This window comes from Alnus glutinosa, chromosome 7, assembly GCF_958979055.1.
Source record: "Alnus glutinosa chromosome 7, dhAlnGlut1.1, whole genome shotgun sequence".
NCBI classification, from domain to species: domain Eukaryota; kingdom Viridiplantae; phylum Streptophyta; class Magnoliopsida; order Fagales; family Betulaceae; genus Alnus; species Alnus glutinosa.
The window spans coordinates 27,583,312-27,596,537 of NC_084892.1; the positions used below are offsets into that span (position 1 = coordinate 27,583,312).

The 13,226-nt window shown below is 33.2% G+C and overlaps 1 protein-coding gene across 1 annotated transcript; it reads right to left on the reverse strand.

Moving 5' to 3' along the window:
* Positions 1 to 8,108: 8,108 nt before the first annotated feature.
* LOC133872837 (protein root UVB sensitive 5) lies at positions 8,109 to 13,196 on the reverse strand. Its single transcript, XM_062310455.1, has 15 exons — positions 12,949 to 13,196; positions 12,800 to 12,844; positions 12,137 to 12,288; positions 11,753 to 11,853; positions 11,393 to 11,451; positions 11,130 to 11,176; positions 10,969 to 11,047; positions 10,800 to 10,872; positions 10,451 to 10,540; positions 9,909 to 9,968; positions 9,675 to 9,788; positions 9,215 to 9,275; positions 9,005 to 9,123; positions 8,812 to 8,904; positions 8,109 to 8,745 (listed from the first exon to the last, which is right to left on the reverse strand). Exons 1-15 carry the CDS (start codon positions 13,122 to 13,124, stop codon positions 8,515 to 8,517), a joined length of 1,500 nt encoding a protein of 499 aa, XP_062166439.1. The 5' UTR covers positions 13,125 to 13,196; the 3' UTR covers positions 8,109 to 8,514.
* Positions 13,197 to 13,226: the final 30 nt, after the last annotated feature.

The following is a 13,226-nucleotide window of genomic DNA, read 5'->3' on the forward strand; positions in this document are numbered from 1 at the left end:
TAGACTTTTAAATACTTCATTAATTATGGACTGTCATGTTAATTTATTTAAAATTGTAGTAAAAATTGTGGTGCCCAAACATTTTTCATAATAATATTACTAAAAATAAAATTTTCCTCCGACCCTGTTTATCAATATGAGATTTATTCTTAAAACATGACGTGTTCTATTAAAAACACAAATGAGAATTACAAGCTCCTCTAAGCACAAATACCAGTTTAATAACTAAATTAGAGCATTTCCATCTACCCATTTTGCTGAAAACTTTATTTATTACCAAAAACTTTGTGGTCCCATTGATTACATCAAAGATCAAATTTGACGATTAATTTAGTATTAGGTCTCAGCTTAAATTATAATATTTTGTTGGCTAAGTGGCTTTAAGTATAATATAATGATGTATGACAAGGACAATGCTGTTGCTTATAGATAAAGAAGGGCTACTCAAGAAGTTATATCTTATCCAATGACTATATTATATTATTTTTTACAAGTTGGCATTTTCTCCTCTCTCCCTGCACATCCAACTAGTGGAAGATTGCAAACCAAAGTTAAGTGAGGCCTATTTTTTATTTTTATTTTCTTTTTTTTAAAAAAAAAAAAACTACATTTTTATTTAAGAATAAATTTTTCCAAAAACCTTTTTGGGATGCAAAATTGTTGTCTTTTTAAATTCTGAATGAAATTTTGACTGTTTAATGCTCATCACAAGGACCAAAAAATCTCTACCCACAACATAATTGAATATTATTATTATTTTCATTATTTCCAATAATAGAACCTTTAAAGTTGATAAATGGATTTTATTTAAATATGTCTTTAATATTATTTAGTTATCTTATTTAATACTATTAATTTTTTAAGACTTATTTTAAGAATTGAATGTTGGAGAATTAAATGATATTAATGCATTTTTAATTATTTATTACTATAATTAGGGCTTAATTAAAGACTATTAACTATAATTAAGCATTCAAATATTTTTTATTAATATTCATTAATTGGAACTTTAAGCGACCGCCTAGTTTTTTTTTCTACATAGAGCCACTGAGTCAGCCTTGGACCCTTCATTTAACTTTTGTTAACTATAGAAATGGAATTCTAGTCTGTTTATTAATGTGTTTAGACGTGACTTAAAAGTAAAATTTGTATTTTTTAAAAAGTGTTTTGTATTTTAAGCTTTATGTTAATATATATTTTTAAGAAAAAAAAAAAAATTAACCAGAATTGCCTAAAAAATGGTAAAGCCAAACAAGTCAAACAGAGGTGCTCACTGGCTACTGCTCACTCTCACTGTTAAGAGATGGCTATAGTCTATAAAGGGGGCAGCAAACCCGAAAAAGTGTAGCTTTCTCTGCGTGCGCCGACAAAGTAGAAAACATTTTTTGTTTCTGTTTTTTGTTCATATATAATCATGAAGAACCTTGTACTTGCGCAGTTGCGTGTACTTTAAGAGTTGTTTGACAAGTGGCATTACAAAATATAATAGAATAGTAAGTTTTTAATTTTTAAAATTAATAAAAAGTGATGATGTGATATAAAATAAAAAGAATTTGTATAAAAAAGTGAAAAAATTTTATATTGTAGTGAAATTTTTTATTTAAATAGTAATAAAAAATTATTGATGTGATATAAAAAAGTAAAAAAAGTAAAAATGTTTTGATGTTGATTAGTAGTGAAAAATATAAAAAAATTAAAAAAAAAAAAGTACATGTAATGTATTGTTCCTTAACAAACAAGCTACAAGGCTCCACTGCAAAGTGGTAGATACTTTTTAAGGGAAGAAAAAAATATAAAAAATAGAGGGTTTGAATATAAGAATATACATAATTTTAATTTTTCAAGGAAATTTTAAAAATTTGTGTAGCATTATAATTAATTAAAATGCTTAAAATTTTTTGGCAACTAATATGTAAGATGAGTAAATTAATAGATAAATTTTTTCTTGAATATATTAAATTGATATATATCTTTAAAGTACATTTATCTCAATTATATATTTTTTAATAAGATTAACAGGGTATATAATTTCACTTGCATTTTTAAAAATATATATGAAAATTACTTTAAAGATTTTTTTATCCATAATATTAGGTTTTTTTTTTTTTTTTTTTTTTTTACATGTCCACATAAGAGGGGAGGAAAAATTCAAACTAATAACCTCCACTTGATGAGATGTGATTCTCACCCGATTGAACTACGTACCCAAAAAAAAAAAAAAAAAAAAAAAAAAAAAAAAACTATCCATAATATTAGTCGATCAAATTGCTGGGGACAAAAAAGGGCAATGGGAGAATTGCATTGGAAAAAGTATTGCGCAAACGAGAGCATGACGAAAATAGCAGAAGGTGTTATGCAGCTGGTTAACATCAAAGTTTTTAATTTAAAAAATAAACAGAGGAAATGATTATCTACATAATTCATAATGATTAACAAAAGATCAGACAATGAAATCTACAACTAGGAGTAGGGAATAAATAATCATAATTTCTGAAGATGAGCCAAAACTTTTATTTTGGATTATTATATGGCTGTGGGCGGCTACGAAGGGATACAAGTTACAACTATCGTGAACCCATATGAATCTTAAAATAATGATTTTTTTACAACTCTTACACAACTTTCACATAACTCTAAAATATTTTGAGTGGGATCCACACGTGAAACTTTCACCCAATGTGTGTGGATTGTGTGAGAGGAGTTGTAGGCCTTGCTGTGGTAGTTAGTGGGCTTTGGGTTATTTGATTAGAAAAATGCTAAAACGTATTTTCTATCTATCTACTCTTAAGGGCTTATTTCTTAATTTGACAGTGCTTTTTTATCATTGATATGTATAATCATATACAAATTAATCCGTTCAAAATTTAACAGTGCAAATTATTGTCACATCGTAGAGGGGTGTACAAGCAGAACGATTATTAACCGAAAATAACCAGTAACTGTTAATAACTAGCAATAACCGCTAATTGAGAAAACCGAAAAATCGAAAAACTATAAATAATATTGCATTTTAAAAAACAGGTTAAGACTTTAGAATATGATGTAAAACCATCTTTTCTTGGGTATGATGTTTGGAGGGAATCATCAAGTGACACTATACTAAGATGCAACGTTGGATCAGCTTAAGGATTTACGTTCAAAGGAAAAGATTCTAAGAACTGGCAAACCCAGATTGTGGTGCAGTGTGTTTGCCTAATTGTCACACAAATCACATTGGAGATGGAATTTTATTAAGAAATTTTTTATGTGAATGAAGAAGCAGCATTACTTTGGCTTTTTTTTTGTTTTTTTGGTGTCCCCCCCCCCCCCCCCCCCCCCCACCCCACCCCCCTTTTGTTTTTGTTTTTTTAAATTTAAATATTTTAGTGTTCAATAAAATAATTATTATTTTAATATGATACAGTAAAAAGATGGTGACTTGGCTTTAACGAGCAAAAAGATAGTGTTCAATAAAATAATGACTTGGTTTGACTAGCGACATGTTCTCGCCCGATTGATCTACCCCTAAAAACTATCCATTATATTAGTCTGCCAAATTGCTAGGGACAAAAAAGGCCAATGGGAGAATTACATTCAAAAAAAGTATTGTGCAAACGAGAGCATGACGAAAATAGCATAAGGGTGTTACGCAGCTGGTTAACATCAAAGTGAGGAAATGATTATCTACATAATTCTATGATGAATAACAAAAGACCAGACAATGAAATCTACAATTAGGATTAGGGAATAAATAATCATAGTTTATGAGGATGAGCCAAAACATCTATCTTGGATTATTAATATGGCTGTGGGCGGCTATGAAGGGATACAACTATCATGATCTCCGTATGATACAACGTATTTGATTAGAAAAATGCTACAAAGAGCTTATTTCTTAATATGACAGCGCTTTTTCATCATTGATATATATATATAATTATATACAAATTAATCCGTTCAAAATCTAATGATGCAAATTACTATCACATCGTGGAGCAAGCATGTAGTATTTATCATCTATATGATTATAGTAGAAACAGATTTTGAACAAGAAAAACAGTAAAAAGATAAAGGGTAAATGTAAAATAAATCATTAAATAAATGTGTCATTTGGTGAATTGTGATAATTCCTGAGGTTTTAAAAATTGAATTTGACTATGTAGATTTTTGCGTATTTCAAATGGGTTATTCTATGTGTTTTCTAACAAATAAAGTAACGCATGTTAAGCCATGCCAACATTTCTTGCCGCATCATAATAAAATAACAATTATTTTAAGGATAATTGCACCGTTGGTTCCTGTGGTATGTCATAATTATTTTTTACTCTTTATGGTTTAAAAAGTTCATGAGAGGTCCCCGTGCTATGCAATAATTACGTTTTACTCCCTGGGTCGATTTTTCGTCCACAATTTTGACGGAATCTGTTAGCTCTACACGTCAGCGCCACGTGTCGCCAATAAGATGGCGACACATGTCCATCTTAATAAAAAAAAATAAAATTTTATTAAAAAATAAATAAAAATACTTATTTTATTTTTTAAAAAAAAAGGAAAAAAAAAAAAGAAAAGAAAAACAGGAAGCAAGGGGTGGCCGCGCGCCACCTGCAGTGGTTGCCGGGGGTGGCGCGTGGCTACCCCCAGTGGCATGGGTGGCCGCGGGCCACACCTTGCTTTTTTTTTTTTTGATTTTTTTTTTTTTTTTTTAAAATAAGTATATTTATTTATTTTTTAATAAATTTATATTTTTTATTAAGATGGACACGTGTGCCATCTCTTAATGGCGACACGTGGCGCTGACTTGGTATTTGGCAGAATCTGTTAAAAAATTTAACAGAATTTGACGCTAGGGATCGATTTGTAATTATTGCATAGCACAGAGACCTCCCATAAACTTTTTTAAATCATAGGAAGTGAAAAATAATTATGGCATATTACAGGGACCAACGTTGCAATTATTCTATTATTTTATTCTTATTAAATAAAAAAAAAACCAAAAAAACAAAAAAAATAAACAAGGGGTGGCTTTGTCAACCCTGCATCCTAGAGAGAGTGGGGGAGAGCCCCCCCTTTCCCCTTTTGAGGGTTAACACAATCACCCGTGTGGCTGAGTCATGCCACCCCCCACTCACCCACCCCACTGCACACTGTCCCCACCCCACCCCACCCCACCCCCCACTTTCTTTTTCTTTTTTTTTTAGTTTTTTTAAATTTAAATATTTTAGTGTTTAATAAAATAATTATTATTTTAATATGATATAGCAAAAAGATGGTGATTTGGCTTAACAGACGTCGCCTTATTTGACCAAAAACGCACGGAAGGTTAAGAATAAGTATAATAAACAACAAATAATAATAATAATAAAAAATTAATTTTTTGTGACTAAATAAATAGTAGGGTTAAAGACATATTTGACACCTGTGGTTTAAAAATTTTACGTTTTGGTATCTCAGTTTCATTTCGTTTCACATATAATGCTTGGGTTTTGAAAAAAGATTGATTTGGTACTTCTGTCTATTTTTCTGTCTAAATTTTAACGGACCGCCACGTGTCAACCAATGAGGGTTGACGAGTGACAGAATATAAAAAAACTAAAAATATTTAAAAATTAATTAAAAAATAAAAATATTTAAAACTTTAAAAAATAAAAACTTTTTTTTTAAAAAAAACCAAAGATTGGCTGAGCCATCCCTTTTAGTAAAATAGGGGTGGTTCGGCTACCTTAGAGGGCTAAAAAGAAAAGAAAAGAAAAAAAAGGTAGGAACATCAATTTAGGCCCTTGGAGGTGGCCGAAACACCCCTAATTAAATTTTTAATTTTTATTTTTTATATTGTGCCCCATGCCGACCCTCATTGGTTGACACGTGACAGTCCGTTAAAATTTGAACAAAAAAATAAAAAGAGGTACTTAGTCAGTTTTTTCGTAAAATCTAAATATTTCCTGTGAAGCAAAATGAAATTGAGGTATCAAAAATTAAAATTTTTAAACCACAAGAAACGAACGATTTTAACAATTCAACAATTCGGAGTGATTCAAAACTTTTTGCAAATGATTCAATTTGTACCAAACGATACACGAAAAGACTCATACAGATTCTGGTACATGGGGCGTTTTTCAGAAAGAGGATAAGAAAATCTTCACTTCATATAATTGTACGGATTTAAGGTGATATCGGGTATCGGGTGTGGGGACAATAAATTATGCATCCCTTTTTCTCCTCTTGAACTAATAATACTAAAATAAAAAAGTCACAGTCAAGCTCATGCAACTATTCTGAACAGCACAAAGAGTTGAATTTTCAATAACGACTAAACAAATGAACAATTACATAACAGCAAAGCTTGCAATTCACAATGAGTAGTTTAAAATAACTCACGTCATCTCAAAGGACACAACTCACAAGAAAAAAGAGAGGCGGCTAAATGGGATAGTCCGACTACCCCTAAAACACGCTAAAGATAACCGAGCGCCCAAAAACCACGTTTTCACTTTGACGGGTGGTCAAAACAGTTCCTGTGGTGGTTCGTATCCAGCCGTTCATTACAAACGAACAGATGGTGATTAAGCAAATTAGAGATCCCTGCAATTCGTATTTATACAAAAAGTAAAAATCTGCCTAGTTGTCTAATTAGCTAACTGCAGGGAACACCGAACAATGATTATTTTGGTGACAATGACATGTCAACCTCTGATGGGAGATGAGAGAAGAAAAGAAAAGAAAAGTAAAACCCATCTATGGCGGGTCTTTTGGAGTGACATGCCTTCTCAGCTACTCAACCAATTAATATAATTATATGAAAGAAAATTGTTGTATGCAAGAATTTGCTAGTCTCCCTGCAACAGTGGGAGAGAGATGGGTGGCCACTTAAGAGAAGAATAAAGATCCGGATATTAAGCTAGGACTGAACCAAGAGAAAAAACAGAAAGAAGTTAAAAATAGAAAAGAAGACTCCTTTGGATAGACCAAGACCAAGCAGAGCCCAAATTGCCTTTCAGGAAATAAGCAAAAGGAAAAAAGTAAGTTTTCAAGTTAAATCAAAACCAGCGTTGGGGAATTCTCTGGCAGAGCCACAGAATCTGTAAATGAAAAATATGCCAAAGCTGTCATGCTCCACAGTGTCAGTGTGGACATGGTCGAGAAAGAAAATTATGACGATAAATAAACACCAGCATGCCATGAAAAACAGACACCAATTACCAGATGCCAAAATATCTCAATCTACATCACAGAACTGCTACTATCTAACCTGGAATAGAAAAAAAAGGTTTTGTGACAGTATAACGGCATGACAACTTTACAACGAATACGCTTGCCAAAAAATAAATATGATATCTCCATGCAGCTTTTAACACTCAGCAGCAATGCAGTCATTTATGAGACGTTATTAATACCTTTAAGATATTATAGGATACTATATGGTCAGGTCAGTGCAGTTAATGTCATCCCAGTGATCGATCTAGCAGACTCTCAAACTGGTTCCAGAAGAAAACTTCACACTATAACAGAAGCAAGAATCGAGGTTCTTTATAATGACGAACATGGTATAGGGTGCCTCTGGAAGCAACATCAACTTAGTGATTGCACATACAAATTCCCAAAAAGTAACAACTCGTTATGTAGTCTCAATGAAGTGAAAATTTACCTTTTGGATCAGGAGAGTAAAACCCCATGTCTCTGAATGTTGGAGGAAAGACATTAGCTTCTTTCTCCTAAAATTTGAACTATGATCTCTACCTGAAAAGGAACAATTAAGGACATGTTCCTCCGGTTAGTGATTAGCCAAGTGCGGCTACTCAATTCCTGAAGTTCTTCAATAATTCCACTTGTAAAGGCAGATATTGCAAAGTTCCCCAGAAGAGGTCTAATAACAGAAACACCCAAAGCAGCATTCAAGCCTCCTGGTGAATCAGTCAGGACTATGGTAATGGCTCTAATTTGACCAGCTGATAAGGGAAAATAACTGTCGTACTTTCTGAAAAGGTAAAAGCACTAAACTATATAACTTCACAATACACCGCTTCAAATTTGACATGGCATCATTTTTAGCATATATACATTCAATATTTGATAAATTGATAAGCATTTTTTTAAAAAAAAATTGATAAATTGATAGAGATCAAGTCAAAATATTGCCAAATAAAAATTATAATGAAAGAAAGGACCCAAAATTCTGTGGTCCATTAAATAGATCACTTCAAAACTTTGAATAAGCCAAAATTACTCGTTTACATTAACAGGACCTAAAGTCCATCTGAATTTCTATAACTGTCCTTCCAGTGCAAAACGTCACAGCATACCAGCCAAGGCATTCAAGTCAAAGAACCTTTTTCTAGCCAAATGTTTCCATGGCTCCATTCCCCTTATTTTCGGATAAAATTGGCAGAGGGAACTGGACACCTTCCTCAAAAAGCATTGTGTTGCACGCCACCAGCATGTCCATTTTGGTTGAGTGAGAGCCCACATTATAGGCGCATAAGGGTACTTAGGATCAAACCCAAAAAAATGAAGACATTTTGATCACCGATGCTTGAACAATCAAACAAGACCTGATTCATCAATGGTAATTTCCTTAGGGACCTTCAGATTTATTTGATGTGTATCCCATCCAGCTCTATTTAACTGTTGGATAAAATCCTCAAATCTATCTTCCATCTGCAGTATGCTTTGTGCGAGCTGATGGAAGACATCTTCCGAACTGTCCCAGTTCTCATGTAGCCAATAAGTCTGCCAAACACTACGCAAGACAGACACACTCGTAGCTTCCACCTGCAGTGGAATCTTGATTTGATTAAGCTGAGCCTGTATATCCTGACAAATATTTTAAATGCATACCTTGAATGAGACAAAGACCTCAAAATCTCCTTGCTGTTGGTTCACCACAAGAATATATTGCTCCTTTGCATATAATTTTAGAAGTGTTTTCACCTGTTGCAATATAAACAGAAATAATAGAAATGACCAGTTTACTTCTGATGGCACCATTAAATTGTAATGAAGGGTAGCAGCATAATTATTGTTGCAATACCATGGAAATAGATCTCTCACCACCAACCATCTCCTCCAAGGACACAGCAAATGTTATCCGTGGTTTCATGAATGTTTGCCATAATAAAATATTTTCATCCTTGTTGCACGCAACACATTCTGAAACCAGACTATCAAAAAGATTTGTCATTTTTGTAAACTAAATTACTTATGTGATAAGCAAAGGACAAAAAAAAGGCGTGAATTGTACCTGGAACAACTGAGTGTAAAACATGTGATTTTACCAGCAGACGAGCACGCTTGAGGTTTATCTGTCAATAAATTTAAACAAAGAAAACAGTTCAACAAATCAGAGAGGATCTCCTGCTTTCTTTGTACTTTCCCCCCTTGTCACTCGTTTATCTAAATATTTTTTTTTTGATAAGTAATTGCAATTTATAAAAAAGCGCAGAGGGGTGCAACCCTTATACACGGGAAGTATACAAGAGAACCCCTAAAAGGGACGAACATAGAATAATTTTAAAAAGTCTACATAAGTAAAAACGTTCAAACTATGATGGGATGCTATCCAAATATATAACGTATTGAGCAACCGCTTCAATCTTAAGGAAATGAAACAATCTTATATACCTTCCCAAGAAAGAGGTTCCTCAACTTAAGCTTTATTTTATGTCTTATAAAATTAGGAACTGATTATAAAACACTCTTACTGTGTTAAATAGTAGAACCGAAAGTGATTGATAGCGCAACCAAAGGTGCAGAAGCCGCACGCTCATCCATGTCAATGACAACACTGGATATGATTTGAGAAGGCCAGGTGCCTCCTGCATTCATAACTCTAAAATAAATTAAATGCATTAAATCAAGAAGTATGTTAGTTTCAAGTGAATTGACATCACTATCAAGGGAATATATGAACATCATCTTGGAATGACATAATGTACCAGGATCAGTATGCCCAGAGCAAGGCCAAGAAGCTGTGCTGCTACTTCCCAAACTTCCTCCTAAACCAATTGATCAATCAATTAAGGGGAAAACATTCTTTTATACATAAGAACTTACTATCTATAGAAGGTGGAAATTTGTTGTTAAAAGTCCAACCCAAAGGGATAAACTTTTCCACTAATCATGTAATGATATGGCATTGTGGTAGTAAATCAATAAGAAAACATGAAAAATTCATTCTGCATCAAGAGAAGGCTTATAATTTCCTCTCACAAACAGAACCATTGAGTAAATAATTTAGCTGAAAGGGATACGTATATATTTTTTAAATAATGATCATGGATTACTGATATTGCCTCATAAATCATAATTGGGTAATGCAAAAAATCCTCTACATTGAACAAGAAAGTCGAGGTATCAATTAATGAGGGCAACAAAGACTTATCATTGACACAGTTCATTCCAAATAAATGTGATAGTGAGAGAATTTAATTATCAGAAGTTGCATTAAGCTTCAGAAGAGACATATACAAAGTTATACCTTTGCTGCTACCTCTCCCAGATTTCCTGAGATTGCAAAATGGTTTTGAATCACACGGAATGAAGGATCTTTTAGTCCTCTTGCTACAGCCTGTAAAAATTTAAATCTCAAGTATATCAGCAAAAATCTAATCATTCATCTCATACCTACAGTGCACTTCTGCACTGGTATGGATACGATCAACATATGTTTCTTAAACATAATTGAGGGGAAAAGAAGTGCTTGCTGAATAATATTACATATTTGGGGAAAAGAAGTGATTACCAAAGAATGTTAAATACTTGGGGTTCGATATGTAGTCATCAAAATGTTCAAGTGAAGCCTCTGTAGAACCAAAGGGGAATAATACCTTTGCAAGATTTCCAAGAGATGCCAGTGGTAAAAAATAGGCAGGATACAGTGGCGTACTTAGATTGAAAATGCTGCATGATAAATTTTTTTAAAAAATTAGTGATATATATTGAATACAATCTAATATTAACTTACTCTACATCTAAAAGAAAGCCTCTTACACAGACCTTCCTGCACTACCAATGAAGTCTGCGTACATGCGCCATTGTTTAGGATCGTCATCAAAAAGATTTCCAAAGCGCCCACCTGGAAAATATAGTGAGAGTCACTGATAAAAATTTCAGCACATAATCTTCTCTTTCTTCTAGCTATTTTTATTGTGCCAGACCAATGAATAAGCGTCCAACAGCTCCAATGCCATCCTTCAACACCCATCTGCAGAAACAATTGCATAACTTGCAGTTCAATCCAATAAAAGACTATTTTGATACAGAAAAATTGTCTACATATGCAGACGTACACACTAAACAGATATATGTTGACATAAACAAAGTACACAAACACTCACACACAGAAAAATTTTAATCAAATTAAGTAAAATAGAAACATGCGATAAAGAATATACATAAAATCAATAAAAGAGGAATTCACCTGATGGCAGCAGCTGAGGCGGCGGCAGTAGTTCCTGAGAAAGAGCCAACACCAACAGCCTGCAAGGGAGTGCATAGAACAACTTTTGTCAGAAGAAAAAATACGTCTAAAATATTTTGAAGGAAAAAGGAAACTTTATGAAAATTCACAAATTGTAAACATCATTTCAGCCAAAACAACACCTCACCAAATAAAAATTTAACGATACCAGATAAACTTCAATAAAAGAAAAAAAAGAAACATAGGATCTACTACAAGATATTTCTCAGACTGCTAACAAGACTAACAACAGCTAAAGGTTTCCCTCTTCCTAATAGACATACCCAAGCAGAAGTAATGGCCTGAGTTAGACTGACATGCCTTAAGAAGACTTGATGTGACTAATGTGTCGCAGATCCATCCAGTAACATTGGTAGGGAACTGTAACAACATGTACTGCAAGTAATCATCTGACACTGATCCTGCATTAAATGCCAAAAATGAAAGCACATATTCTCGTGAATCACACAGATTCTCTTACTACACTTGGGCATTGAAAACACAAAAACTCAACTCAAAATTCTCTAATTCTATTTGTGCATCCATAGACAACCATATTTTTTCACAATAGCATATAAGAAGTAAGACATTCGCTGGTGAGAAACAAAGTAAGAATGCTTTCTTTTTTTTTTGATAAGTACTTCGCCCCAAGGGGAGGGGAAAGGGAGATTTGAGAAACAAAGTAAGAATGCTAATGTTTGTAACCTGGGAATTCTGCAGGTAAAATAAAATCTTTAACAATGTCCGGAAGCCACGATAATGTAGTGTCAGAGGTATGAAAGTCCTGTAACCTATTAGTCTCTGAACTAAGCTCCTCAACAAAAGTTCTCAATCCCGATTCTTCATCTAACATGTACCTGCTTGTGATGCCACAGCTCAATGATAAGCAAAACAAGTCACAGCCTAAACCTGAGGTTCCATCGTGTTAAAATATTAATTAAATTATTAAATCAACAATTTCCTATCGGTTTAAGCTTTTGGAACAAATGGTGACTCAACATAGTATCAAAGCAAAGATCATGGGTTTGACCCTTGTTTCCATCATTCTCCTCACATTTCAATTACATGAGTTACTTGTTGAACTTCACTTATTAAAGGGAATTATTAGTATTAAATCAACCATCTCCTATCAGCTTAAGCTTTTTGGACAACCGGTGATTTGAAGCAACGAAATAAGCCAATACTGAAATATCACAAGTTGCTTTCGTATCTACTAGTACGCTCATTTTTTTCAAGAATATCACGATTAGTGAACTTGAATATGCAAACCAAGTCTTCAATAAGCTAGAATAATTTAGAAAATTTTACTAGTAGCAAAACTACAGAGACGAGACAGAACAAAAGAAAGAAATTTGATCAAGTAAAGACCTCTTAGCAGTGCCATTGCCATATCTCTCCACCAAGATCACCTGCCTAAACGCCAAAACAAAACCGTGAGCCTAACACAACCTTCTTAACCATTTTCATACTTCGAATCTTTTTTTTTAAAAAAAGAAAAAAAGAAAAAAAGAAATTACCTGCCATGACCAGCCCCGTCTTCTTCTTCTTCTTCTTCTACTCCTTCGTGAAGATTTGGCTGCGAAGAAAAGCATAGAATTTGAAAACGACGGCGTGTTGCTCTCCTAGTCTTTCTGGAAGATTCAAAGGCGCGTGTGGGAAATGAGACACGCAAAGTGCACGACAGTGACGACATTTCGCAAAAGAAAACGAAAAGGCTTGGGGTTTTATATAGTTGTTGCAGAAGTTTTTTTTTTTTTTTTTTTTTTTTATTATTATTTTTTTTAATTTATAGATG